At 48.8% G+C, this 27,335-nt stretch overlaps 3 protein-coding genes across 20 annotated transcripts in view; 1 reads left to right on the top strand and 2 right to left on the bottom strand.

The window, feature by feature from the left end:
- The window catches only part of PEX16 (peroxisomal biogenesis factor 16), a 12,048-nt gene extending 11,922 nt beyond the window's left edge, over nucleotides 1-126 (bottom strand). Inside the window, exon 1 of the mRNA XM_014458612.2 lies at nucleotides 42-126. The gene's annotated coding sequence lies outside the window, so the exon portion shown is untranslated. The remainder of the gene's footprint in view (nucleotides 1-41) is intronic.
- LARGE2 (LARGE xylosyl- and glucuronyltransferase 2) lies at nucleotides 7-4,221 on the top strand. Of its 3 annotated transcripts, XM_014458467.2 has the most exons (11): nucleotides 7-149; nucleotides 389-560; nucleotides 670-774; nucleotides 1,237-1,349; nucleotides 1,423-1,548; nucleotides 1,640-1,795; nucleotides 1,922-2,082; nucleotides 2,495-2,773; nucleotides 3,089-3,238; nucleotides 3,339-3,534; nucleotides 3,772-4,221. In XM_014458467.2, exons 1-11 carry the CDS (start codon nucleotides 102-104, stop codon nucleotides 3,976-3,978), a joined length of 1,713 nt encoding a protein of 570 aa, XP_014313953.2. In that variant the 5' UTR covers nucleotides 7-101; the 3' UTR covers nucleotides 3,979-4,221. The 3 variants fall into 3 exon arrangements, with proteins under 3 accessions (XP_014313953.2, XP_023612442.1, XP_023612443.1); XM_023756674.1 differs by lacking the exon at nucleotides 670-774; XM_023756675.1 differs by lacking the exon at nucleotides 670-774 and having other exon boundaries at nucleotides 12-560; nucleotides 1,008-1,349.
- A 3,242-nt stretch (nucleotides 4,222-7,463) lies between these two features.
- Nucleotides 7,464-27,335, bottom strand: part of PHF21A (PHD finger protein 21A) — a 161,005-nt gene continuing 141,133 nt past the window's right edge. For 10 of the 16 annotated variants that reach the window (XM_023756672.1, XM_023756667.1, XM_023756663.1 and 7 more), the window contains 9 exons: nucleotides 26,384-26,482; nucleotides 23,592-23,643; nucleotides 22,783-22,862; nucleotides 22,299-22,359; nucleotides 19,696-19,859; nucleotides 13,323-13,478; nucleotides 11,124-11,199; nucleotides 10,645-10,748; nucleotides 8,855-9,112 (listed from right to left, as the gene is read on the bottom strand). In XM_023756672.1, coding sequence (XP_023612440.1) covers nucleotides 8,855-9,112; nucleotides 10,645-10,748; nucleotides 11,124-11,199; nucleotides 13,323-13,478; nucleotides 19,696-19,859; nucleotides 22,299-22,359; nucleotides 22,783-22,862; nucleotides 23,592-23,643; nucleotides 26,384-26,482 — 1,050 coding nt within the window. Of the gene's footprint in view, nucleotides 9,113-10,108; nucleotides 10,188-10,644; nucleotides 10,749-11,123; nucleotides 11,200-13,322; nucleotides 13,479-19,695; nucleotides 19,860-22,298; nucleotides 22,360-22,782; nucleotides 22,863-23,591; nucleotides 23,644-26,383; nucleotides 26,483-27,335 lie in introns of all 16 variants that reach the window. The other 6 variants (XM_006092004.3, XM_023756668.1, XM_006092009.3 and 3 more) reach the window with 3 other exon arrangements.

Raw genomic sequence — 27,335 nt, 5'->3', positions numbered from 1 at the left:
CCTTCCTCCCCTGTCCCTCCCAAAGGAAAAACCCACTGCACCTCCACTTGGTGACCGATGCCGTGGCCAGGAACATTCTGGAGACGCTCTTTCACACATGGATGGTGCCCGCTGTCCGTGTCAGCTTCTATGACGCCAATGAGCTCAAGGCAGGAGCCCTGGCCCTTCTCCTCCTCCCCAGCCTTCCCCTCTCCCCTTCCTCCCAGGGCCTGGGGGGAGGAGAAGAGAGGTTAGAGCTGCCTGGAACAGTTCGGTCACACCTACCCAAGCTCAAATCCCTCACCCCTCCCGGCGCTCACGCCTTCTTTTCCTTGTGTCACACTGAGTATGTTCTGATGCTCATGGGCTCTTCTCTGCCAGGCTCATGCCCTGCCCTTCCCACCCACAGCCCCAGGTCTCCTGGATCCCCAACAAGCATTACTCTGGCCTCTACGGGCTAATGAAGCTAGTGCTGCCCGGTGCCCTGCCTCCTGACCTGGCCCGGGTTATTGTCCTGGACACAGATGTCACCTTCGCCTCCGACATTGCAGAGCTCTGGGCACTCTTCGCTCACTTTTCTGGTGAGAGGCCTGGGACCTGCCCCAGCCAACCCCCCTCCCTGGCCTGTCCAAGCCCCCCTGTGGCCTAGCCCTGAGCCTCAAGCAGCTCCCTCATGCCCTCCCCTCCCAGACGAGCAGGTGATCGGTCTTGTGGAGAATCAGAGCGACTGGTACCTGGGCAACCTCTGGAGGAACCACAAGCCCTGGCCTGCCTTGGGCAGGGGATTTAACACAGGTGGGGATGGTGGTGGTGGTGGTGGTGGTGGCCACTGGCCCTTGGACTCCAGGGACTGGGCAGGGCACAGAATGCTAGGAAGCCCCCAGGAAGAATAGTGCTGTAGAAAGAACACGGGGAGAAGAGCCAGAAGACAGCGCCAACCTTGGCTGTACATGCTGGATGACTTTGGCCAAGTCACTTGGGCTCTCTGTGCCTCAGTTTTCTCACCCATTAAATGGGGATTTTACCAGCCCCCGGATCACTGAATGTGAGAGGATGGTTGTGGACATGCTCTGGAAGCTGTGCAGTGACTCTCCTTCACCCCCAAGAGGATTGAGTGTTTATAGAGGTTGTCCTTGCTCCTGTCTGACAGAAAATACCAGCAAGTCAAAACATAAACATTCCAAAGAGTCTGTCATGCCCCTGGCTCTGGGAGCCGGGTCGTCCCAGGTGGGGGTGACTTCTTCTCCCTGTGGGCAGGTGTGATTCTCCTGTGGCTGGACCGGCTGCGGCAGGCTGGCTGGGAGCAGATGTGGAAGCTGACCGCTACACAGGAGCTCCTCACCCTGCCCGCCACCTCGTTGGCCGACCAGGTCTGGGGCGGGGGAGCCCTGGGTAGGGGTGGGGCAGGCTCAGGGCCAAGGTGAGATGGCTGTCTCTGCCCAGGACATCTTCAATGCTGTAATCAAGGGGCACCCGGCACTGGTGCAGCCCCTGCCCTGTGTCTGGAATGTGCAGCTGTCTGACCACACGCTGGCTGAGCGCTGTTACTTGGAGGCGGCTGACATCAAGGTGAGCGGGGCTGAGGGTCTGAGTGGTGGTAGTGGGCCAAGGATGGGGACTCCTGCTCCCATCCCCCCACTGATACCCTCCCGGGTCCCAGGCGATCCACTGGAACTCCCCGAAGAAGCTGCGTGTGAAGAACAAGCATGTGGAATTCTTCCGCAACCTCTACCTGACCTTCCTGGAGTACGATGGGAACCTGCTGCGGAGAGAGCTCTTTGGGTGCCCCAGCCCGCGCCCGCCTGAGGCCGAGCAGGTGAGAGGGAGTCGCCTTCCCTGGCCTTGGGGAGATTCTGTCCCTCTCTGCTCTGGTGGGGCCCAGCTTGGTCTGGGGACTTGTCCTCCTGCCCCAGCCTGGTCCTTCTGCCCTCGACCCCCTCAGCTGCAGCAGGCCCTGGCACAACTCAACGAGGAAGATGCCTGCTTTGAGTTCCGGCAGCAGCAGCTCACTGTGCACCGTGTGCACATCACGTTCTTGCCCCATGAGCCACCGCCTCCCCGGCCCCACGATGTCACCCTTGTGGCTCAGCTCTCCATGGACCGGTGAGGATGCGGAAGGCAGCCCCAGAGAGCATGGCGTGGGCTGGGACTGGGCATTTGAGAGGCAGGTGGCATTTGGTAGAAGGAAGAGCTCTCAGGGCGTGGCACTTCAGGAGTTCCCGAAGGTGGAAACACAGGATAAGGTGGAAAGAGCATGGGCTTGGGGTGGGGCTTGGCCCGTGCTGTTGGGAATCACTCAGACGGCTGGGGACGCTCCTCTGTAGCTGTGGGACCATGGGCAGGTCTTAATATCTGCCCGCGGTTTTCTCATCTGTCCAATGAGAATGACCCACCTGGTGGGGTAATTGTGAAGATTAAGTAAGACCAGCTCAAAAAGTGCTTGGAAGGGGTGTCCGTAGCAGCTGACCTGGGAGGTATTCCAGCCCTCCCTGGCTGACCACCCGCCTCACCCCAGGCTGCAGATGCTGGAGGCTCTGTGCAGGCACTGGCCGGGCCCCATGAGCCTGGCCTTGTATCTGACAGACGCAGAAGCCCAGCAGTTCCTGCGTTTCGTCGCGGCCTCGGAGGTGCTCTCTGCCCGGCAGGATGTGGCCTACCACGTGGTGTACCGTGAGGGTCCCCTCTACCCCATCAACCAGATTCGCAACGTGGCCTTGGCCCAGGCCCTCACGCCTTATGTTTTCCTCAGCGACATTGACTTCCTGCCTGCCTACTCCCTCTACGACTACCTCAGGTGGATGGGGTACATGGTTGGGATCAGAACCCTAGGCGAGTGAATCCCTGCTCCTTTCTGGGCCTCAGTGTTCTCTGTAGAATGGGGTTTGTATTAGTGCTGGGGTCACACTTTCTCTCTGGGCTGCCATAGGAGAGGCAGGGGGTGGGGTGGGGTTGGGCTGCTTCCCACAGCAGTCCCACTCACGTCTGTCTGCTAGTGGGTGTCAGGGTGAGCTAGCCTATAAGAGTCGGGCCCCTGGCTAACGAAAGCAGGAGAATCACTGGCCCATGCTAGAGGCAGAGCCGTCCCTCCTTCACGGTGCTGCCTCCTCAGGGCCTCCATTGAGCAGCTGGAGCTGGGCAGCAGGCGGAAGGCAGCCCTGGTGGTGCCAGCATTCGAGACCCTGCACTACCAGTTCAGCTTCCCCACTTCCAAGGCTGAACTGCTGGCCTTGCTAGACTCTGGCTCTGTCTACACCTTCAGGTAGGAGAGGACACTGCTCTGTCCCCATTGCCCACACCAGCCCCCACCACCCACAAGCTCCTAGCCTCAGCCTGGCTCCTTGTCCTGTCCCCCTTCACAGGTACCACGAGTGGCCCCGGGGTCACGCGCCCACAGACTATGCCCGCTGGCGGGAGGCTCAGGCCCCATACCGTGTGCAATGGGCTGTGGACTATGAGCCCTATGTGGTGGTACCCCGTGACTGTCCCCGCTATGACCCCCGCTTTGTGGGCTTTGGTTGGAACAAGGTGGCCCACATCATGGAGCTGGATGCACAGGTGAGGGGGATCCTTAATGTCTCCAGCTGCGGTTTAAATACCTCTAGGCCCGGGGAGCTCACCGTGTCTCAGCGTGGCACACTGCCTCATTAGGCAGCACTACAGGAAGTCCCACCCTTCTGTAGAACTACAATTATCCGCCCTTTGGCCTGGCTTTGGCTCTTAGAGCCTCTTGGGTAAGCCTGCTCCCCATCCCCCAGCCCAGGCACTGACCATTGCTCTGCCCTACCCTTGCAGGAATACGAGTTCCTGGTGCTGCCAGAGGCCTTCACCATCCACCTGCCACACACCCCAAGTCTCGACATCTCCCGCTTCCGCTCCAGCACCACCTATCGAGACTGCCTGCAGGCCCTTAAGGATGAGTTCCTCCAGGACTTGTCCCGCCACTATGGGGCTGCTGCCCTCAAATACCTCACTGCCCTGCAGCAGCCTGAGGCTCCCTGACCTCCCAAGGCTGGGCCTGTGTGGCTCTCCGCTGCCCCTGGCCTTGGCTCTCACTCACTCCGTTATTTAAATTATTTAAGGTCTGTGGGAAGGGCCGCAGTGGAGCATCTGGGGTGGGGCCTGGGGCCTCCCTTTGCTGCTCGGTTGCTGGGGTCTATTCTCCCTCTGCCCCAGCTGGTTTGGGGCTGGTTCCCCCCTCCTCAACTGTACACCTCTTTTTCATAATTAATGTTTTAAAAGCTCTGTTTTATGTTCTTCTTGGTTTGGGGCATGAGGGCATCCATGAGCCCAGGGAGTGCCTGGGAGGTCCCGAGTCTTGCTGGAGTCATAGGAGGGCCCGGCCTCCCCCAGAGGCTGTGACTGGAGTGTGTCTTGCCCTCCCTCCCTGGCCCCAAACCCAACACCATGAGGCTGAGAGACTTTATTTGGCTTTATTTAGTAAAATGTTAAAATAAATAAATACAAATTGATCAGCTGCTCTGAATCCCCCCCACCCCCTCAAAACAAAAATCAAACAAACAAAAACTTTGAAGCACAAAACTCCAAATACAAGTTCTACCAAGACTGAGATCACAAAGGGTGTGGACAAAGACAGGTGGGGGCTGGCTCTTCTGCTCAGAGCGTGCTGACCTCTGGCTGCCTGTTCTGTCCTCCTGGCTGCAGCTTACCCTGGGCTGAGACCCAACGACACTGGGAGGGCAGGGGCCAAAGGCTGCGGTGCGGGACAGGGTGTCCTCGGGGTTCAAGAGGGCCTTGTGGAAAGGGCGAGCCCATGGGATTGGTGAACCCTGCTCTCCCTTGAAAAGGGCTGTTTTTAAGAGTTCCGCCCCAGTTCCAGGCAGGGTGTAACTCCCAGCTTCCTCCCCTTCACATTTGTGGGAGGGTCAGTTGTCTTCTCCGGCCACCCTCCCTGCTTGGCCAGGCGCTGACACTGAGGATGGCTGTGAGTCAGGGTGAGAATGGGCCTCCTGTTTCCTGCCAACGGTGCCCAGCTGAGGGGTGGGGTGAGGCCCAGTCATGTCCACAGAGCACAGCTGCCTCTGTCCAACCGAGGCCATGGAATTGAGAACCCAGGGCCTGGAAAATGTTCCTGGGCCACCATCCATCTTACCACCCCAAGAGCCTTTTGCCCCTGGAGTGAAAGTCTCCTATGAAGCCCTTGGGAAATAAGAAGACCACACCCTGAGAGGCAGTGAAGGGAGGAAACCACTTAGGGTGTGTTGTGTGAGTTGGGAGCGAGAGCCCAAGGAGGCTCTGCTGGCCCCAGAGAGGAAGAATAGGAGATGGCAGAGAGGCAAGTGCACTCAGACAGGTGAGCAGAAACGGTCCTCCTCATGGGAGAGGCATGGGGGAAGCAACTGCACCCATTCATGCCACCTGCTGAGCCAAGCAGCAGCAGGGACCGGAGAGGCAGTTCCTGGAGGGAAACCGGGCATTCAGATGCTGCCGGCTGGAGGCTGCCATGGCCATTTGCAGGCCTCCCTGCCAGGCGCAACCAGCAGGTTTGCCCCAAGGGCCTGATAAGGAAGGAAGAAAGCAGAACTCCGGATGAGCTCAGCAGAGGGGAGACAAGACCGGGCAGGCTCCATGAAAGAAAAAGGACCTGCAGGCCACATTGGCAAGAAAGTGAGCTGAGCGGGAAGATGACAACAACATGACCTCATTGCCTCCAGGACACAGCGCCGAACCACAGGACTAACAATGGGCCCCATGATCAAGGGCCAGGTGGGCAGCTACCTGGTCCCAGACCAGCGGGTCCCTGGCCTCTAAAGTGACTACAAAGCCAGCTGGTCTCAGAAGTATCCAGCAGCTCAGGTGTGGGGAACGAAGGGGAGGAGGGAGGAGGAGGCGGAGCCGTTCCGGTGGGGCAGTCATGAGTGCGTCTCTCAGGTGGTCACAGGCACCACGGGCCTGGGGGACAGAGAGGAAGAGGAGACTGGGTGACTAGGGCGTTTTCTTTGCAGTAAGGGGTGTCTTAACATTTCAGTCCAGAATGGGGGCTTGGGCAGGGTTGCATTTTTGTACTCTATACTGGCTGACTCCCCACATGGCTCACATCTGAACCTCAGGAAGAATCTACACCCCAACCCGAGGCACAGTCAGTGGGACTGCTCACAGCAGCAGGCAAAGCACCCGCCAATTCCCAGTCCTGCCCCCACCCAATCCTCAGGCAGCTCCTTCCTGAGCGAGGCCTCTGTGATGATGGTTTCCCAGCTTCTGGGCCCAGACAAGTCGAATGGGAGGGCCCCAATTGGGGGGGGGGGGCGCGGAGGGGGGGGTTAAGCCTGGCGCTGGGCTCTGAACCTCCGCCAGCTATTCCTCCAACTAGTCCAGGCACTTCCTAAACTCCCTGACGAGACATAGCACCTTGGTTTCTGCATGAGGAAAGGGAGCTCCTCTCCATCCCCCTCAGGCAACCTCTCAGTCCTGCCTCGGAGTCCCTCCTGGGACCTCCTTGGAAGATGGATGAAAATCGCTGGTGGAGGTGAGACATTTCACCTAAGAAGTGTCTCTCTGTTGTGTTTGCTCTCAGGATCCATCTTTGTCTCTGGGTCTAACTGGATGAGGGAGAAGTTAATGGGACCTTTCCTGCCCCTCCTAGACTCTGGCCAGTAAGAAGCACAGGGTGGGGTTGGGGGAGGGGCTTTGGGAGGGCTTGTGGTGCACGGGCCTCTGCCTCCCTCCTGCTGGGCCAAAACTCCAGCCGGAGCACACACCTGGCAAAATTTATTTTCCACAGGCAAGACGACAGAAATGTCCGAGCCTTTCAGAACCCTGGTTTTTAAGGAGATAAGCCAGCCAAGGCAAGCACAGAGATTGTGGCCAAAGGTTACCCAGGAAGCTTGTGGGTGGGCAAAGTGGAGTGAAGTCCATCTCCGGTGCCTGGAGCCAGCAGGCAGAGAAAGGGGCTGGACATTTAGACCTCTCTTCAAAGGCAAGACAGATGCAAAGGCCACCCTGGGGCTCTGGCTCTGACACACCATGCAACCTTGAGAAACCGCATTCCTTTGTTCTTTCTAAGCACCAAGGGCTGATGCAGCCAGCCTGCCCCCTGCCCCCTCCCAGAGGGCTGGGGTGCATAGGCACCAATGAGCTTCCCTGGCCATTTCCTTCCAAGCTGTCCCCCAGGCACTCGAAATGCTGGTGGCTGAAAGACCAAGAGCAGCACCAAAGGAAGGGATCTTATTTAGGCACCAGCCTTTTGCTCTAGCAAAATCTGTGGGGATAGTGGGTAGGACCTCGATACGATCCACACTCCATTTGGGCTTCAAAAACAGGAGCCCAGATCCCTGCACCAAGAAGAGAGGGCAGTCTTCTCTGAGGAGGGGATGGTAGGAGAGCTCCGCCCCTGCCCGGCAGGCCGGCAGCCATCCCAGGTCAGAAATCATGGAGACTAGCCCACCAGTCTTGAGACACAAACACAGCAAAATGGCATCATGATCAGCAGGTTCTGTGCTAAAAAATTATAACTACACAGCATTTTCTCCAGTTCTGACACCTTTTTTAATAGAAATCACTGTTTTTAGGAAACAAATAGCACTTTTGTAATTTTTTTTTACAATGTTTCTTACCTTGATCTTAATTTAAGTAACACTAGGAAGACCTCAATATCTTTTATTTTTCTTTTTTAATTTAAAAAAAAGTTGTTGTTTTCCCCGGATACAAAGATTTTGCCCTTGCATAAAAAACAGTGCCCCGACGATGACACAAGGACTCACACAGACTCACTGGACCTCACTGACACTATGGCTCCTATTCTACCATGCAAGGTCTCGACTACCCTTAACTGGACTGTCAGCCTGAAAAACAGCTTTTCTATTCCTTATTTTAGTTTTTGTTACCAAAAAAGTAAAAGAAACAATAAAATAAAACTTTTTAAAAAAGAAAATAAAGAACAAAAATTAAAAAAAGAAAAAGAGAGACGTCTCCATTCAATCCACACACACCTGGTCGTGTGCTGCTACGCTCAGGATCTTCTTTTATAAATATAGAAAGGGGATGGAGCTTGTTTTCAAGTAAAATCACTGATCCACCTTTTTTCCTTCCTCGACACACACACCCTTCTTCCCTGCCCTGGGCAAGGGCTGACCGAGCCTGGCTCTGCTTGTTCTTGGAGAGGGAAGGGACCCACCATCCACGGGGCGCGCGCCCATTTGCCAGAGCAGGGAAGGAACCTGGGGAGCGGTGGGGCGCCCACGGCGGGGAAGCGCGTGCTCAGAGAACCCGACGGCCGTCCTTGGTGCCCATCTCTCCGCACACTGTGGCCCACCACACACGATAAGAAATACTGCTTATTTGATATACTTTTCCCACCCCGGCTCCCTCCCATTCCCTCCCCATCCCTCCTCTGGGCACTGGGGTTGGTGAAATCTCGATTTCCTTTTTTTGGTTTTAAGTAGTGAAAGTTTAGAAACAGGAAAAGCCCACACACTCTTTGGACTTGTCTTCTCTACCTAAACAAACGGCTCGGCAAATAAGGATCTGAAACCTGCTCTCCTCCCTCCGCCCGTCCCTGCTCCCCACCCAACAAAACAAAAACAAACCCATCGTGGCTGTGGAGGCTGCTGCAGGCACACACTGGTGTATAATAGAGAGAGTAAATATATTATTTCACTTGGCATGGTGCTGGCAAAGAACCTCCAGCTGGCACTATTTCATGTAACATGGTCCAATCTTTGCATGTACACACAGAATAAGAAGGATCAATTGGCAAACTCTGGTGCCACCTGGCACAAGCATCTTCTCTCTCTCTGGAACCAAAGAACCAAAAGAATTCTGTACTTTCCAGAAGAAATCCGGCTTTGCTTTTCTAGAGTCTTCAGTGTTTTGCTCTCCTCGCCGCCGGGATCCCGTGGCTTCTCCTGGCAGGGCTCTGTTATTTAGTCTCTTCCCCCTGGTTACAGTTCACTGTGCAGCTCTGCGAGGACGGGGAGGGGGCTGGCGTGGAGGTGGCGGCGTTGGCAGGGGGGGTGCAGTCCGGGCCGTTGGAGATGGCCCCCACAGTGGCCTCAGAGTCTACGGGTTTGGAGAGGTCGATGCCGTGGATGAGGCGGATCAGCTGCTTCACCTTCTCCAGGGAGCTGTGCATCTCCTTCTGCCGGGCCAGGATGGTGTTCTTCATTTCCATGCATTTCTGCAGCAAACGAGAAGGGCGGTGGCACTGAGCCTGTGGCTTTGCCGCCAGGCCTGCCAGCCTCTGCAGGTGGAAGGATCCTCGCTGGTTAGAGTGCAGCCCGGGACCTGTTCTGCTCCACAGGAATGGGAGCCACCACCCAAGGAAGGAGGAGGCCCCAGAGGCAAGAGACAGAGGGCAAACGAGTGGTTTAAAAGCCAATTCTACTTGACACTGGGACTTAAAACCAAAGGTGAATGACTGCTCGAATACTATGAAATAAGTAATTTTAAAAACACAATTCCGCCTGGCCGGTGTGGCTCAATGTGTTAGAGCATGGGGGGATCGCAGGTTTGATTCCCAGTCAGGGCACATACCCAGCTTGTGGGTTCAATCCCTTGTCAGGAAGCATATAGGAGGCAACCAGTTGGTATTTCTCTCTCCCTCTCCCTTCCTCTCTAAAATCAATAAAAACATCCTCAGGTAAGAATTAAAAACAACAAGAACAAAGTTCCCACAGCCGCGCGGAAGCTGGTTTGGGCGGGTGTTTGCACCGCGCTGCCGGTGCTAACATGGTCAGGACCGGACTGAGCTTTTCAGGGTAGAAAACAAGCCAGGGGTGTCTGTGTTCAACCGGAGGGCCTCCCGAGGATCACTCGGTCGGCAAGAACTCAGAGGCAGAGCCTGGGCGGGACAGCGATGTTAGAAGAACCAGACTTCAGCCAACAGAACCCCTCCTGCTCGTCACCTGTAGTCTTTTGCCCTCAGCCTCTCACACCTGTTGGCTTCTGCGCTACGCAGGGAAAGAGAAGTGAGACCTGCATGCCATGGGTAGGATGGTGGGGAGGGACGAAAGCAGGTGAGTGGGACAGCTCAACCGTCACCAGGTCCGGGACACCACCCAGTGTCTGAGGGCCGAGGCCACCTCACTCCGACAGGCACCTACTCCGCGGGAAAGAACCTGCCCGTCGGGAGGAGCCTCTGAATCTCGGTTACAAGTACAACTCTCGTTCCCACCTGGACACGGCAGGCTGGGCAGTATTTACTTCCAAACTTGTCTCTAGAAACCCCTCTTCCTCAGGCTGGTCAGGAAAACCTGGAAACGCAAACAGCACGGTGGGGAAGAAAGAGTGGAAGAGACGGGCCGTGTGGCGGACTCACTAGCTTGGGCGACTAGAAAGACGCAGATGCGGGGCTGGTCTGCACCCGTCTGTTGTCAGGTCAGGCTCCACACTCCCCCCAAACATGCTTAGGACGCACAGGGGTGGTGGCTACACGGCTGCAGCTTCTAATCTACCTCTGCGGCCAGGAGACTGAAAATGCTTGCTCTCAGACCAAAACCAAGAGGCTGTTCCAGAGCGTGGCTAAGGCACCATATACCAACGGGCCCCCTGTACCTGAGGGCCAACTCTAACTGGAGGCAAGCTTTCCATCTGCCCAAGTCAGCTGTGTTAAGAGCTAAAGGACTGGAACCAGCCCTGGGAGCCATAGGAGCTGCGATGTGCATGGGAAGCTCTGTCTGCTTTATCGCCGAAGGCAGGAGGCTCACTTACACTTATAGAACTGCTGAGCTGTTTCACCTTCTGCTCTAGCTGTTCTCGTTCCTGTTTTAAATCTGAACTCCATTTAAGTAACTTCTGTTTCTCTTCTTCTTTAGCTGAAAAAAAAAAAAGAACTGATTTTAACAATAAATTCTTTGAAAAGGCCAGTGTTCAGAATGTTTGCCAAAGAAGATATTCTCCCCAAAGTTCCCCGAGCCCCCAGCCAGTGCACAGGGCCCTCTTCCCCTTTCTGTGCACAGACTTGCTAGGAAGATGGTCAGGGGCTTCAGCCTGGCTTCATATGAACAAGATCTACTTCTCATTCTTCCTCCCAAGAAAGTGCTACACAGTCTTCCACTTCATTCACTAGAAGCTTTTCATTTTTAACGTTAAATTTCCTTTTTAAAACAAAGCAAATACTTACTTCCAGTACCTTTTTTGTTTTTTTAAACAAGGGAAGATGACACAAGAGCGTACGGGTAACTCTTTACCTGCTTTGTAGGCGATGTAGGAATGGACAATGGCCAAAGTTCCAGGCCACGGGATTGCTTCTTCCTTCTTCAGCATCTGAAAAGATGTTTAGAATTTTACCTTGAGAAGGAGGTAAACACACGTCCCCTGTGTAATGACCAGCAAGGGTGTCTGCAGCTATGGGCAGATAAAAATCCAGGCGGGATTATGAGGGCAGCGGTGCAAAATGCTGTTCTACAGTTTCTGGACTGTAAAGTTCCAGGTACCAGCCTGAGAGAATGAGGTACAAAGCAGGGACAGCCAAGCTACTTGAGCCCTGAGTGAGAAGGAAGCTGGGCACTCCTATCTTTTCACCCGTGTCACAGGCTCCTGACGAGTCCCACAGGCAGAACCACGAGCATAAGCGGCAGGTCGGCACTGTGGCCGCAGCCATGGGCAGCTTCGTCCCTGACCCGACACGGGCTGCCTATCTCAGTTTTAGCTCCATGCCCCTGGAAGGCAGCCTGGCCAAGGGAATGACGTCTCAGCTCTGATACCACATATACTCCAGACCCCATGTGGCAAATGATCAGAGGGTCACAAAGCAGCAACTGGAAGGGAACAAGGAGAGAACTGTCCCTATAACTACATCACGCGACAGCAGGAAGAGGACCAAGGTTAAAAGGGGAAAAACCAGAAGTCTCTCAGACCAGATTCCAAAGACCTGAGCAGCATCCCAATGTCTGCTGAGCTACTGACCTTAGTTGTTTATACTTTGCCTACTTCTAAAAAAGCGACATGAGACCACCTATAATAAAAACATTAAGATACATGGGTATGTGAGAAAAAGAAATCAGAAACTAAGCAGAGGAGGGAAAGCTGGGGTAGCTAACCATACAGTCATGTGCCGTACAATGCTTTGATCAATGACCGACCACATATACTACGTGGGCCCATAGGATTATAATGGAGCCAAAAAATTCCTATGGCCTAATAACATCATAGAACACATGTGTTCGTGGTGCTGCTGGTGTAACAAACCTACTGCACTGCCAGTCATACACATATCACACATACAGTTATGCACAGTACATAGTACTTGATAATGATAACAGACAACTATGCTACTGTTTATGTATTTGCTATACTATACTTTTTATTTCAGAGTATACAGTTCTATTGATTAAAAACAGGAAGTTTGTTGTAAAGCAATATTCTGTGCTACGCTGGCTACAGCCTCATACATCTCATGTGAACTGTGTCTCTCGATTGCATCATTTTCTCTTGTGCTTGACTTAATCTCGTGTTGTTTGTAATGAGACATAGAGGCTTGTAGCCCAGGGGCAATAGGCTGGACTAGGTGTGCAGCAGGTTACCGTCTAGGTGTGTGTACATGCGCTCTGTGATACCCTCGCAAGGACAAATCATCTAATGACACATTTTTCAGAATGTATCCCTGTCGTTAAGTAGCGCATGATTCTGTGCTTGCCTTTCAAGTCCATGGAATATTGATACCACTGTACAGTTAGTTCTCTGATCCTGATGACAACATAGGTTAAAAGTGAAGCTATTATTTAAATGAAACAACCGATTGAATACTTTCATTTAAGAAAGTACTGGCCCGTGCCTCAGTGTTTAGAGCACTGGCCTAGGCACTGACGGGTCGTAGGTTTGATTCCCTGTCAACAGCATGTACCTGGGTTGCGGTTTGCTCCTTACCCCTGGCTGGGGAGTGTGCAGGAGGCAACCAGTCAATGTGTCTCTCTCCCATCAATGTCTCTCTCCTCCTCCTCCTCCTCTCCTTCCCTTCCACTCTCTCTGAAAAGCAATGGAAAATATATCCTCAGGTGAGGATTAACAAAAACAAACAAACAAACAAAAAAGAATTTTATTTTCAATATAGAGTTTCAAAAACATATACTAGGTTTGTACCATTCTTAGAGAATGAGGCAGAAAGTCTTATGGACTTTTAGGGTCAAGGTAATAAGTCATTTCACATAAAGGGAAGCTATCAGGGTCTCTCCACCAGCACACCGAGTCACTGCCTCACGAATATGACAGAATGTCTCTGAGGGGAGGGAAGCTGGCAGGCGAGTGCTCTGCTGTCAACAGGGCTCACATGGCCTGAGAACTGGGAAGGGCAGAGACTGCCATCCCCCAGATCATAGGGGAAGGAAGACCTGACCATGTTATCTTGCTCCTCCTTGGTCCCGCCCTCTGTCTGACCACTGTCCCCCTACCTGGTCCTGACATCTGGGACAGATCCACATGCCCTTGGGAATCGTTTTCAGAGGAGGGTCTAAGCAGTCCAGATGATACACACGGGAACACGTGTCACACATCAGCAACTGACCACTTTTTCTGCAAACGCTGCAAAAATCCTCATGGATATCACCCTATGAAATTGAGAAGAGAGGTAAGAGAGAGGACAAAAAGGTAAAATGTGAATGTTAACATGCACATTCTGGATACATATACATGTTTTAGGACAAGCAGCTGTGCCCCCTCTAACATGTTACAAGAGTATTCACAAGCCCCCACCTGCCCCATATAGCTGAGGTTCCCTGGGCAGGGGCAGTATTCTTCGTTTTAAAGCAGACTTCATGGGAAAGCTGTCGTCAAGGCCCATGGTCGGCAAACTGCGGCTCGCGAGCCACATGCGGCTCTTTGGCCCCTTCAGTGTGGCTCTTCCTATGCCTTAGGAGTACCCTAATTAAGTTAATAACAATGTACCTACCTATATAGTTTAAGTTTAAAAAATTTGGCTCTCAAAAGAAATTTCAATCATTGTACTGTTGATATTTGGCTCTGTTGACTAATGAGTTTGCCGACCACAGGTCTAGGCCAAAATTAACTTCACAGGTGAGAGCTCAGCATTTGTTACATTTTGGTAGAGTCTAACCCACAAATGGGAAAGCTTGAAGACACTGAAACCCATTCATCAACGTGTTCTGAGACCAAAGATATAAACATTCTCATTACTATCAGTTTTGGAGAAAACTTAGAAGGATTGGAAAAGACAACAGGTAAGAAATGGAATTTTACTAAACTCTGCTTGCTCAGGGAGAAAAGATAATAGTGAAAGTTCAAATGGGAAAAGAGTAAGTCAGGAGCCAATTAAACTGATTAAACCGAGCTTTCTAATATGAAGACTTTAAAAGCCAAAGCAACAGCTGACAATGTTCTCCCTTAAACCAGCATTTGGCATGTGCTGTTCAATGGCCCATTCTATTCTGGAGGCTGTATTCCTCCCTGTAAAATACTTCGCCAGGTGAAGCAAGAAGGGCCTCTGTGCGCTCTCCCGCCCACCAGTGAGTTCTCAGGTAGGGCTGCTGAAGCTTCTGAGCAGAAGGCACCCTCAGAAAAAAGCCCATCTACTTAAAACGTGGAGAGGAGAGCACTGAGAAAGAAGTATGCAAGAGGCATTTTTCAGCAAGTGAATCCCTGACCCGTCCTCTGAACAGGACTAATGCCGCTGAATGGATCCAGGGCAGGGAAGGCTGAGGGAGCGTCGGAGGGGAGCCAGCAAAGGCAGTGCCCGGCCTGGGCCAGACCCTTTCCTGCCAATGTGTTGTTTTAGGTTCTAGACTATTTTGCCAAAAGGCTTAACTCAGAACTTGTGCACAGGAAGCAATGACTCAGAGAGCAGGTCTTCCTCCCATGGTAGACCCTCCACCACGTGGGAAGACCTTTCTCCCCAGGCCCGTGTTTCCTCTAGGAAAGGAGACTTCCTCTGTCATTCAGCAGGCTACCCAGCAGCTAGAAGATGCTGGAAAGTCGTACGATAATCAGTGTGGGTGGGTTTTAACCTTTCTGAGTAAGAAAATGTCACCTCTGGGCAGTAGAAAAGATACCTAGTGCATGTGCAAAAACACTACACGAGAATGCCCGACAGTTCAACTTCCAGGCACCGGAAGAGGTAAGTTTCACTCCTCGATCACCGTGACTTGCTTTTCATTCTTAGAATCAGACTGAGGGTGCTCTTCTCTAGAGGGTTAGTTTTTCTTAAAGCTCAGCCCCATGTTGTAAGTCTGCATCTTTATGAAGTTTATACAAATTTTAGGGTTTCAGAGAGTTTTTTCATGAACCATAGATAGAATTAGCAGTGATGAAGTATGAGACAAAGTGCACATTTTATTCAGAGGTATTTATTGGGTAAAGAGTTCTGCTCACTTTCCTTTTATCCTGAATAAGGAGAACATCAGGAAGTGGAAGGTGGAGAGTACATAAAATAAAACTTAACTAATTTATTTCAGTTGCTAAAGGAAAAAAACAACATTGTATCCTCTTTATATAGCTCATAGCAGTAGCTCGTAATCTTTTGGTGTCAGGACCCCATTACACTCTTTTTGTTGTTGTTGTTAATTCGTCACCCAAGGATACTTTTTCCATTGATTTTTAGAGAAAGTGGAAGGGAGGGAGGGCAGGGAGGGGGAAGGGAGAGAGAGAGAGCGAGAGAGAGAGAGAGAGAAAGCGAGAGAGAGAGATGTGATAGAGACACATTGATTGGTTGCCTCCCGCACGGGCCTCAACTGGGGGCCAAGGATCCAACTTGCAACCCAGGTACATGTCTTTGACTGGGAATCGAACCCACGACCCTTGGGTGAGTGGGCTGACACTCTAACCACTGAGACATACACTCTTAAAATTACTAAAGACCTCAAAGAGCTTTTGTTTATGGGAGTTAGATACATTGTCTACGGCCATACCACCCTGAACGCGCCCGATCTCGTCTGATCTCGGAAGCTAAGCAGGGTCGGGCCTGGTTAGTACTTGGATGGGAGATACATTGATATTTACTTATTAGAAGTTTTAAAACATTTTAAGTTTGAAATAATTATAGAATCCAGGAAGTTACAAAAATATGTATTGGAAAATTTGAACCCCAGAACACACAGGTGCACTGCCCATTAGCCATCAGAGTGATGATATCATCATGACATGTAATATCTGGGAAACTCCACTGTTCACTCTTGAGAGAATGAGAATGAAACCGGAAGAGAGTGTTTGAATATGATCATGAAAATAGTTTTGATTTAATGGACCCCCTGAAAGAGTCTCAGGGACCCCCAGGCCATACTTGAGAACTACTACCCATAGAAATGAATATGAAATGGTAAATCATGTATTTCATCCACAAAGAACTGGTTCTCTGCTTCAACAGAAAGGAAGTCCAACGAGGTGCTGCACCAGGTCAGAAAGCTTAGGCTTTGGTGAAGGACCGAATTATTACCATAAACGAAATGGGAAGTGGAAAGATGTCTGACCCACAATCCTTTGCTAGGGGCTGACGCCATAGGTTTTTTTTTAAAAAAACCCTGGTTGTATCAATTACAACTTCATCATTTGCTAAAAAAATTGTATAATTATGTCAACTCATCTTCCCTTCTCATAAAAGTGATGATAGTGGCAACAAGTTACATCCTGAGGATTCGTGCCCAGACGTATCTTGTACCAAGTCCTTCTAGATGGTATTGATCTCCAGGAAATGCCTGCCTCTCAGCTGTTATTATTTAATTAATGTTGTTGGGGTTATGCCACCCAGAAGCTAATATACAGAGCCCTGTGTGTCGATTTTAATAACTGCCACTGTTGATATATGTAAAAGTAGAAGTCAATTACATTATTTAGTGGTTTTAGAAAAGCTTCCTTTTATCTTTAGATTTCTAAGAAGAACAGTGTTTATATTTTAACACAAAACCTGGCAGAAGCTTTTAGTTTGTGATTAGAGCTGAGTGGATCCTTTCAAGAAAACCATTTTATAAACCCCCTCAGCCCAAAGTCACAAAAATAAAAACAACACTGTTTAAGGAAGAGACTCACATGCAGAACCACAGAACTCCTGGGGGACAGCCCCACCAAGACTGTCCACCCCTGGGCAATGCTTTAACTTCAAAGAAGTTGAGACAATCTTCGCTGCCACCAAACAAAGTGACCACAGGGATGCCTGGTGCCAGTTAACAGGAGAAGCAGAAACCTGAATCAATGACTCCTGCCAAAGGAAAGCTGGACAAAAGGCTGAGTCTGACAGCAAGGCTGGGTCTGAGGCCACCAGCTATGTTCACGAAGGACGCCTGGCAGAGAACAGAACTCCTCCGTGACCTGGTCCTCCACAGATGACACTCCCTTTGTCGTTTCTGGAAGTTTAACTCAGGATGTGCAGATGGTATTCTTTTGCTCTTTGGAGAGGGGCAGACTTTAGACTACTAAGAGCCTGTAATGCAAGGGATCTTATACCTGAAGGTGACCCTAAAGACAAGCTCTGTCATTCACAAGAGAGATGAGACATGCCAAACCTGCTTCTCCTGTCATGTCCAGGAAAGGGCAGCTCCAGCCTCCTAGCTGTTTGGGCCAAAAACTTTGGATTCACCTTTGACTGTTCTTGTTCTCATACCCCATTATCCAATTCTACTGGCTTTTCAAAAAGATGCAGACTCAATCACTTTTCTCCATCTCCATTTCTACCTATTATATTAGGCCAAGTTAGCATTGGCTCCTGATCAGACGACTATAACAGCCTCCTCACTGATCTCCCTGCTCCCGTCCTATCCTCCCAGTCTCGTCTCCATATTTTACACACATCGGTCCTTTTAAAATCCCAGTCAATTTTGCAAACACCTTTGAATAATAACTGCAGGCAAGAACCAGCAAAAAAATGCTAAAACCACTGGGTAGCAGTTTGCTGGGGAACTGGATATTTACAGACTCAAAGCTGAGGAAACAGGTGCCTGTACAAGTGGAGACATTCGATGGGATCTATTTTAAGGATGAACGTTAACATCACCAACAAGGGGACAGACTGACAGCACGTGCCTCCTGCTGTGATGCACTGAGGACTCATCACCGCTTACTTAGTGTTCCTACAGAAATGCAGCCTCCAATCTGTTCTTGAGGAAACAATCGGGTCATCCAAATGGAGGGACACCCTACACAGCAACTGGCCTATCTTTCTAAACACATCAATGCCATGAAAGACAAAGAAAAGATGGGAAACTAGTCCAGAGTAAGGAGGCTAAAGAGACAAGAAATGCAAGAGTGATCTTGAATTGGATCCTGAAGCAGAAAAATTTAAGTGCCACTAAGGCAATAATCGAGACAAACTGAGAAGCTGAATATGAACTGTATATTGTATAATAACCTTTTATCAATATTAAATTTCCTCTATTTGATAACTGTATTGTGGCTATATCAGAGAATATCTTTATTCTTAGGAGATATAAACCAAAGCATTTGGGGTGAAGATTCATGATGCCTGCAATTTAACTAGTTCAGAAAAAAAAGTGTGGCCCTGGCAGAGTGACTCAGTTGGTTGGAATGTCATCACAGACCCCAAAAGGTTGTGGGTTTGATTCCTGGTCAGAGCACATACCTAGGTCAGGGGATCAATCCATTCTTGGGGCACTTACGGGAGGAACTGATCAAAGTTTCTCTCTCACCTCTCTATCCCTCTCTAAATAAGCATATCCTTGGTTAAGGATTTTTAAAAAGTTTGTGTGTATGTATGTGTATATATTTATATATATGTATGTGTGTATGTATAAGTGTGTGTATATGTGTGTGTAGGAGAGAGAAGCATATGTGGCAAAATGATAACAACTGGTCAATCGAGGTGAAGGGTATACATCTATTCCTTGTATTGTTACTGTAACTTTTCTGTAGGTTTGGAATTTTCACAATAAAAAGTCAAAACCCCTGCCACCTCTGGGGTCTCATCCCCACCACTTGCACCTGCTCACTGCCCAGCCGTCTTGGCCTCTTTTCTTCGTGCATGTACATTTCTACCTCAGGGCTTTTGCGTTGCTGTTCCCTCTTCACAGAGTGCTCTTCCCCCCACCCTCTCAGCATCTTCATAAAAGAGCAACCTCCTGCCCTAACCCCTTATGCCCCTCACCTGTCTCACTTTCCCACAGCATTATCACTCCCTGGCACACTATATGTTCATCTGCTTATCACCTGCCTCCCACCATGCAACATGAGCTCCATGAGGGCAGGAAGCTGGTTTTGTTCCTGTTCTATCCCAGCCTTAAGAACAGCGCTTGCTCAGCAGAGAAGCGCTCACTAAGTATTTGCTGAGTGAAGTCACTGCTTTGGAAATGCTCATTTAAAAATGTAGGGCACTGGTGACACTCCTGCAGTTTCTGGGTGAAGAACTACTGAGTATTTGACACTCTTTCTGGAACCTATTTCTAACCAACTCTGCTAAATACAGCTGCTCTACGGCAAAGTTTCCACTCTTGAATTCCACTTGAAGCAGGCAACAACTGCTAAGGGAACGTCCACCTTGCTCATTCCCCCACCTCCAAAACCTGATGATAGAAACCTGTACACCTTGCAGGGACGTGAGCTGACTTCCCACCCCACACCTTCCTGAGAACTCCTTCACGGCACATCAAATGCAGCCTCCGGAAACTACTGAGCCTCCTGACATTTAGCATGAGTCCCAAGAACACAGCAGGACCTGGGCCTCAGCGCAGCTGCCTTCCCGGCATAGTGTCCTGTCGGGGTCCCTGCTTTCCCGGGTTAGTCAGGGTGATGCTGCTGGAGGAGACAACACAGGACAATGTTTCCCCAGTGAGGCTCGCAGAGACAGGGAGCTTTTCCCACGTTACTTACGTCTGTGGAGGTGGGGCTGGGCAGGGACACAGGCTGAACAGGTGCAGGGAAAGTGAATGTGGTCTCTGTCTTTTCATTTTCAGGGGAGTCAGGATGACTGGATGGGGGGGATGTTGGGGTAAGGGCTCCAAACCCCATCACTGCATTGTATTTTGGAGGACGACCTATATGCCAAGAGAAGGGAACAAAAGGGGAAAAGGGGTGGGGGAAGAGAGGGGGGAAATGATCTTACATACCTTTGGCCAGTGTTCCTCATTGGCTAGCATGGAAAAGGAAGTGAGGTAGCAGACAGAAGGTTAATACAACAGTCCCAAAGACAGGAAGAGAAGCTAAGATTTAAATGTCATTAGAAACTGCCTGAGTCTCAAAAGAAGGGAGGAGAAGAGAGGACTTGCAGAATGACAGAGACGCTGGGTCGTGTTAAAGGGCCTTGCCTTGGCAGGTTGCAGTGAGGCTCCTGGACTGTGACATCTGATTTCTCAGGCGAGAACCAAAGCTTACAGGGAGCGAAGGCCAGAAATAGGAATCTACTTTACTTTCCCATATCTTTTGCATATTGTTCTCTAATGTTTCTCTGCAACCATCATTCTTCCTATATTAATGATTCTCGGCTCCCACAAATGGATTTATTTAGGATTTCTGCTTTTCCTTTTCTCACCTGCCTACATTTTGGTCATTTCACTGCCTATAAAGGTAGAGAAAGGTGAAGCAAGGAGACAAAATTCAAGTTAACTACTCCTACCCCTTGCTGCTACAGCTAGCGAGAGAGATGTTCAAGGGGTAGCTGGAACCCAAGAGCTAAAAAGATGTCCTGAGTTTAAATATGAATTTAAGTAGGTCTGGACTCAAGTGTTCTCCCTAGTTGATCGAGAACTGTCTCCCCACTTTCTACCACATTCTGGTGACCCCACAGGTCTCAGGACTGGGCTGAGCCAGTCTCAGGAAGGCCGTCATCAGCAACACTGCTAACTGAGAGGCCTGATATGAGTAGGAGCATCTGCATCACACCTCATGCTACAGAGGATCATAAATGACCCATGTGGGTGTGGCAAGTCCAGGCCAACCACTCCTGCCTGACATGTCTAAGTCAGGGTCACACTCCGAAGCTGTGAGTGAACAAAGTGAATGCCTAGAACACCACAGGGAAAAAAGAGCCAGAGAGGTGCACACCTGCCTACGAACACTGGTAATGGCAGGCAGATCGTGACTTTGCCAACAGTTACAATTTATATCAAAACCATGCACAGGAATGCTGATTCTGTCAGACATACACAAACATCACTTATGTGTGTTAGACTGGGGATGTCTGCAGTACAAAGACAGGTCATACTGGTGTGTCTTCCTGGGGAATTAGTGCTGCGGGGAGAAGTGGAAGATGAATGCTCTTTGTTTACCCACAGAAGGCATATCCTAGGCTTGTAGATGCAGGCTTTCATCCTCTGACCTTGGCAAGAGATGCCAAGGTCTTTCTGGCTCATTTAACCCCTTTTCTTTTAGCAGAACCAGCCCACCAGCAGGCCAATTAACTGTGGCTTCTGGCTGGGGGCTCCTTTCTGAGAACTGTGTAAGAGGTCACTAAAAATTGCTAAAAACAAAAAATAATCCATGACACTGATTATTGTGGCCCAGGAACTAGTATGAAGCAATGGCTTCGGGTTTCTCATCTACATATTTTGACCACTTGAAGGACGGGGTGGGTGCAGCATGAGAACCGGTCACTCAGGGTGGGTACACTCTCTCTGCGGGTGGAGGCGGCCGTGGTGTGGCTGCAGCCTCCCTAAGGCAGACAAAGGGTCGGGATGACCTCCTAGGCTCCCAGCAGCTGAGGCTGTGTGTGCAGACGCGAACATTAGTATGCTCCTCCACTCGCTGCAACCTCTCTAGCCTGGACTGTAATTCAGGGACACATTATCATGCAGAGAAAGGGACCTTGGGATGTATTACTGACATCAAAGAACAATTTCAGAACCTTGTTTATGAGCTCCAACTCTGAGCTATTAAGCCCTATTTAGACCCGCACAGTGAGACTGCTGCTGCTGTCCTCTCGGCCCTAAGAGGAGGTGCAGCGCCTGCCCTGGGGAGGTCTAAAACACGGGAGGAAGCTCTTTAAAAATTCCTGCTTTCGAAAGCCTGCTTGACAGTGACCTTTTCTTCTCACAGATTCTAAGTGTTCAGTGTGGCTACTTCTCTCTTTCCTGGAAAGCCTGCAGCACACGGAAACTTAAGTGATGCTCCGGTTTCTCCTGCAGAGGGATGACTCAGACACGACTAAGAGCACCTTGGCAACAGCGGGGCTCTGTGCTGCTCAGTGACGCTAAAATGCTTCCTTTTGCACGGTGTTCTGTTCATTGTGCTATATTCAGGGACAGCCTGGTGGGCTGGGGGCAGAAATGCTGCAGGAAGCCATTCCCCTGAGGCAGCCTTGCTGGAATCCCAGGAAAGGCCGCTTTCAACTCAGTATACACAACTCTAATAGGAAATCTCTCTCTCTTTTCCCCCCTTCTCAGAGAATAACAACAACAAAACTATTTTCTAGGGGAAAGGGAAGAAACAACACAGAAAGCAAAGGCAAGAGGCAAGGGAGAGATATAAAAGGTACTCACCTCTCTTCCGGGTCCCAGGGTGCATTGTACTGTTCAGGTAGGTGACTGCACTCTTCTTACGCTTTGAGGGTTGAAGAAGGAAATGTGATGGTTGAATAGCATGGTTACTACTAATACTGGCAAAAGCTAAAGACCAAGCACAGTATGCCTGTCAACATGCCAACTAGTTAGTGCCAGTCACCCCAAGGTATCAGTGCTAACGTATTTTATTACATATATTCCAGGGAGGTCTCCCTCTGCTCCAGATGACAGTTGTGTTGAAGCCAGGGTGAGTTAAATTTTTAAGGAAGGTCTGTATCTGTTCAAATGTAAGCAAAAACTAAGGGGAAAGCAATGAATAATAAAAATGAAATAATGGGATCAGCCAGAGAAAAATCATCACTTTACAAAGCTGGGCAAGTACAACCAGGTTTCCAATGGGAGGTGCTGAGTAAGTCATAAGTGAAGTGAATGGTGAGGGAAGGGCCAGGCTGGCCAGGAGTACCTCTGGCTCAAAGACCGCTCCACTGTACACTGGGTTTGCTGTTGTTCTTCTTTTTCGCTCTTGCCTCTTACTTTGGATTTCTTGGGAAAGCAAAAGGTTTAAATTAGAAGAGAGGTACAGGGAACCTCAACAACTTAACTTCATTATTTTAACTATGGGTTTTCCCAGACAAATTAGAGATGGGGTCAGCCTCTCGGTTTCACTGCAGCCTCAGCAGAGGCAAGCACACCGCTGGGAGCACACACGCAGGACGTCTACTCTCACCTCTTGGGAAGCAAGGCCACGCTGTCCCCTGGGAGGCTCTCTGTGACCGCATGCTTAATGGTAGACAACGCTTGTGAACAAGCTGTCCTGGTTTATTTTTAGATCACTGTGACATAGGTGTGGATGAACTTTATCCACAGACCTAGATTGAGTAACCATAGTTCACCATTCTTCAATTAAGTAACCAACACAGGTGTAGCTTTGCAACTGTCCTTAAGATTCTAATAACCAAGAGGACTGAAAAATACAAAGTCAGGGGGGCATGTGCTACTCCATGCTGTCTGGGGGAGAAAGTTCCCTAAGTGAGCGGAAGTCACCTTAATCCAGGCAACTGGGTGGTCTGCCCAGGACAGCAGTGTGGATACAAAGTGAAACGAAGGGGAGGGCTGAACATTAGCCAATTTTACTCTAAAAGGAAACAAAGTCCACACTGACTACATGATACTCTATTTGTTTTCAGTTTTCTATTCTAGCAATAAAACACCACTTTCAAGAACTAAGCTCTGGGCCAGAAGCAAGGCAACATTATGAATATCTTCTCTTACCTTCTAGATGGTCATGTGTTACCAATCCTAGAGACACCATGAAGGCAAGTTTCTGTGCCAGGGAAACAAAAGATGAATATGCTTCAGTTTGGGTTCTCACAAAGCCAATCACATGTTCCCAACTAGAATTCTAGAGAAAGGCAGCCCAACGGGCTGGTGGCCTGAAGGAGGCCAGGTTCAGGTGAAAAAGAGTGGGGCATCCTCCTCTTAACAGCTATGAAGCCACTCCACCGCTTCCTTGTCTCACAGGGACCAAAAGAGAAGGACAAGGGCCTACATCTTCTACTTCCTCAATGGCAGAAATCAGCATTTTGAGTGGCCCAATATTTTTTTCTTTCATAAAAAAAATCATTTTAGAGCTCTGGCCAGTGAGGCTTAGTTGGTTACATGTCATCCCGTGCACTGAGAGGTTGCCGGTTCAATTCCCAGTCAAGGCACATGCCCGGGTTGTGTGCTAGATCCCTGGTAGGGGGTGTGCAGGAGGCAGCCAATCAATCAGTGTTTCATTTTCACAGCGATGTTTCTCTCTCTCCCTCTCCCTTCCTCTCTCTCTAAAAAAAATCAATAAAAATATTTTTAAAAATCCTCTTAGAAGAGGATTTCATATTCGAAAAACATGCAGAGCCTCCTATACAACAAGCTAAAAATTCTAAGTAGTTTACTTGTCATGTCAAGTCAGGGTTTCTTACATTTTTGCTACCACTGACTGGACAACGCTAACTCAAAGCTAAATGAGCTTCAGCAATGATAGCAGGTGTTCTGCTTAACACTATGATTTTTCATTCAAACATGGGCCTAAAAACATGGAGCGATTTTTCTCTGACTAGATTGATTAGGATACTGCACCTTACAGCTGACACATCAGATGCTTAAAGTTGGAGAAAGCAACAAATTGATGACTACTTTGCTCTTTGGTTGCATGAGGTCTGGAAAGTATGTCTCCATTTTCCACTGTACCACTGCATGTGGGCACTATACATGCCAAAGAGTGCATCATCAATTTTTTTTTGCCGGTGAATAAAGAATATCATCCATTGCTAGGAGACATACTCCTATAGAATTATTTATACCACAGTTCAGTCTTAAAAAATCCTGACATTTCATCCTCAACATTAAATATCATGGTATTTTGGCCAGATGTGACAGGTTCAGGCTACCCAAGATAGCGTTTTATGAAAATACAGTCATTGAGGCAGGCACTGGAGAACAGAAATGCCCTTTACTATTATCTCAGAATCTTGAAGAAATGTTTTTATTTCTTATTCCAAAGTTAGGTGGGCACCTCTCCCTCCAACAGCCAGAGTTCTTTGGCAGGGAAAAGCAGTCTTGGACTTGCTGCCCATTTTCCACATTGTATATTGAAATGGCATACATTTTATGGCTGCCAAAAATAACTACATTCCTAATTCCCACTATTCCTTCAAAATGTAATCAAGATTAGAAGGCTGTCTAGCAACTGCTCTCTGTTAAAGCAGTGTGAGGACTGACATTCAGATGCACTTTCTTTTAATCCCGTGACTGCGCCCTTCTTGGCCACTCACGTCCAACACATCTCTGCCAGTTTAGACTGAGAGTTCATGAAAGAATTATTAAATTAAAAAAATCCTCTCCTGTGGAACAGATTTTCAGTGATAAACAAAACAAAAAGTTGTCGAGAACTTTTGTCTCATCTATGTATCACACATGTGCCAAGAACCAACTGCCTCTTTATGGCAGTAATTCTGCCCAACCAGAAGGCAAAATACCTGCTGCTACCTATGATGGCAGGAACCTGCTTGCCTACACCATGCACTGACATAAGATATTCTTTAATTTCTCTTGATAAGGAAATTCTGCTAACAGCTTACTCTTTTTTTTCTCTCCAATTATTATACTTTTTAAATTTTATGGATGATTTTACAAGTTTCTCAGCAATTTGGTTCAAGTTTTGGTCCCTCCTTTAAGATACATTAAAAATTAATCCATTTCATATCAGAAAGAGTTATCATTTATACTTGTTTTAGAAAAACCTTCTTGGCTTAATAAATCATAGTTCTGTTTTTCTTAATGACATGCAGCTTTGATGGCTTCATGCCACTATCTTACAGGGTTTCATTACAGAGAATGCATTGAGGACAGAAGAAAATCACCAGTCTAATAAAATCCAACTTTCAGATATTCATCATCAGATCACCTGTCCAATTTTTATTTTATAGCTACTTATGCTAAATCATCAAACTTAAAAATTCTCTTGTCTAAGGACATATGAATTCACATTCTATGTTTGTACCAGAGTCTTGTTTGCTATTTAGTTTAGAATTCTATCCTAAGTTGTGGTACAGATGTTACTCTTTTCATCCCTACTTCTATGCTTCGATGAACTACTTTTCAGCTACTGGTTCATCTGGGATTTGGAAATCTAGTGCAATACACCAGTAACAACAAAAAGCAAATGTGACAACTGTAATCGATAACGTAAATAGACCTCAGCTGAGTGAACGGAACAGCTTATAAATGTTGGCTGAGACAAATAAACATAGCGATTATTAGGAGTGCAATAGGATAGCTGGTAAAATGATCCCCAATCTTACATTTCAAATTTGTGATATGTGTACAAAATGCCGGTATGCCAGCTCATGGACACTCAAGGCCATACTCTTTATCTGCCCTAGGCCAACCTAACTTGGAAGTAACATTACTGAATAGTGAGAAAGCAAAAGAAAAGACAAAGTGTTCAGGAGCAAGTGTCCCTGCTGGTGTGTGAGAATAGGCCAGTCTCCTAGACAGCCACGCCTGTGGGGAGCTGGACCTACCTGAGGGTTCTCCTCCCGTTTTGGTTTGGGTGCAGCAGGTGGAGTGATGGTGTGGCTCTCTGTTTGTTTCTCATCTGCTTCTGTGTGAGATTTAATTGTCTAGGAGAAGAAAATTAAATGAGAATTCAGAATTCACTTATTAAAGAATGAAAACAAACACAGTTTGACTGTAGTCAACAAGAAAGGAAAGAAAAACATTCTCAATCTGGAAACAGTAATAAAGGAGGTAATATAGACTTCATTTTGGAAGAAATGTAAAATGTAAGGCCCAGTTGAAATGGTTAAATTGTATAACTAGAGTAAATATGAACCTATAAATACAACAGTTTAAATTATACAAAAAGAAAAAGCCGTCCTAACCGGTTTAGCTCAGTGGATAGAGCGTCGGACTGTGGACTGAAGGGTCCCAGGTTTGAATCCGGTCAAGGGCTTGTACCTTGGTTGCGGGCACATCCCCAGTAGGGGGTGTGCAGGAGGCAGCTGGTCGATGTTTCTAACTCTCTATCCCTCTCCCTTCCTCACTGTAAAAAATCAATAAAATATATTTTAAAAAAAAGAAAAAGAAAAAGCCAAGGCTTAATTCCTATGTATAAAAATAAAATATAGGCAGCTCTCTCCGATTTTAATGCATTTTAGAATGTAGGGGCAGTTTTCCAAAAGCAAGCACACTCTTGTTACATATGGGTCAAGCTCTAGTCCACAGCATGCTTAAGATCTGAGTGATGTAAAAAAACCTCTTACATGTACACACTTCTATTTCAGAACATTTCTAATTACAATCCGAGAGAGGCTGCAGAAGTACCCTCACTTGGGATGTTTAAAACCCGTCTGCATCACCCATTAGGGAGATGCAATTGCCAAGGAAAGGTCATCTCGCAAGAGGCTGACATCCTGATTACTGGCAACCTCATTTTCCAAAGGCATCCATTCACACAAAAGAAACACCAGCAGC

This window comes from Myotis lucifugus, unplaced genomic scaffold, assembly GCF_000147115.1.
Source record: "Myotis lucifugus unplaced genomic scaffold, Myoluc2.0 scaffold_97, whole genome shotgun sequence".
Lineage (NCBI taxonomy): Eukaryota > Metazoa > Chordata > Mammalia > Chiroptera > Vespertilionidae > Myotis > Myotis lucifugus.
This window is presented reverse-complemented; position numbering and strand designations above follow the sequence as displayed.

Bases quoted from the DNA above. Each gene is read 5' to 3' on its own strand.
- LARGE2 (XM_014458467.2), top strand. From the start codon at position 102: ATGGTGCCCGCTGTCCGTGTCAGCTTCTATGACGCCAATGAGCTCAAG. The intron at 150-388 runs GCAGGAGCCCTG...TCCCACCCACAG, and splicing joins ATGACGCCAATGAGCTCAAG to CCCCAGGTCTCCTGGATCCC. The intron at 2,774-3,088 runs GTGGATGGGGTA...CTGCCTCCTCAG, and splicing joins TCCCTCTACGACTACCTCAG to GGCCTCCATTGAGCAGCTGG.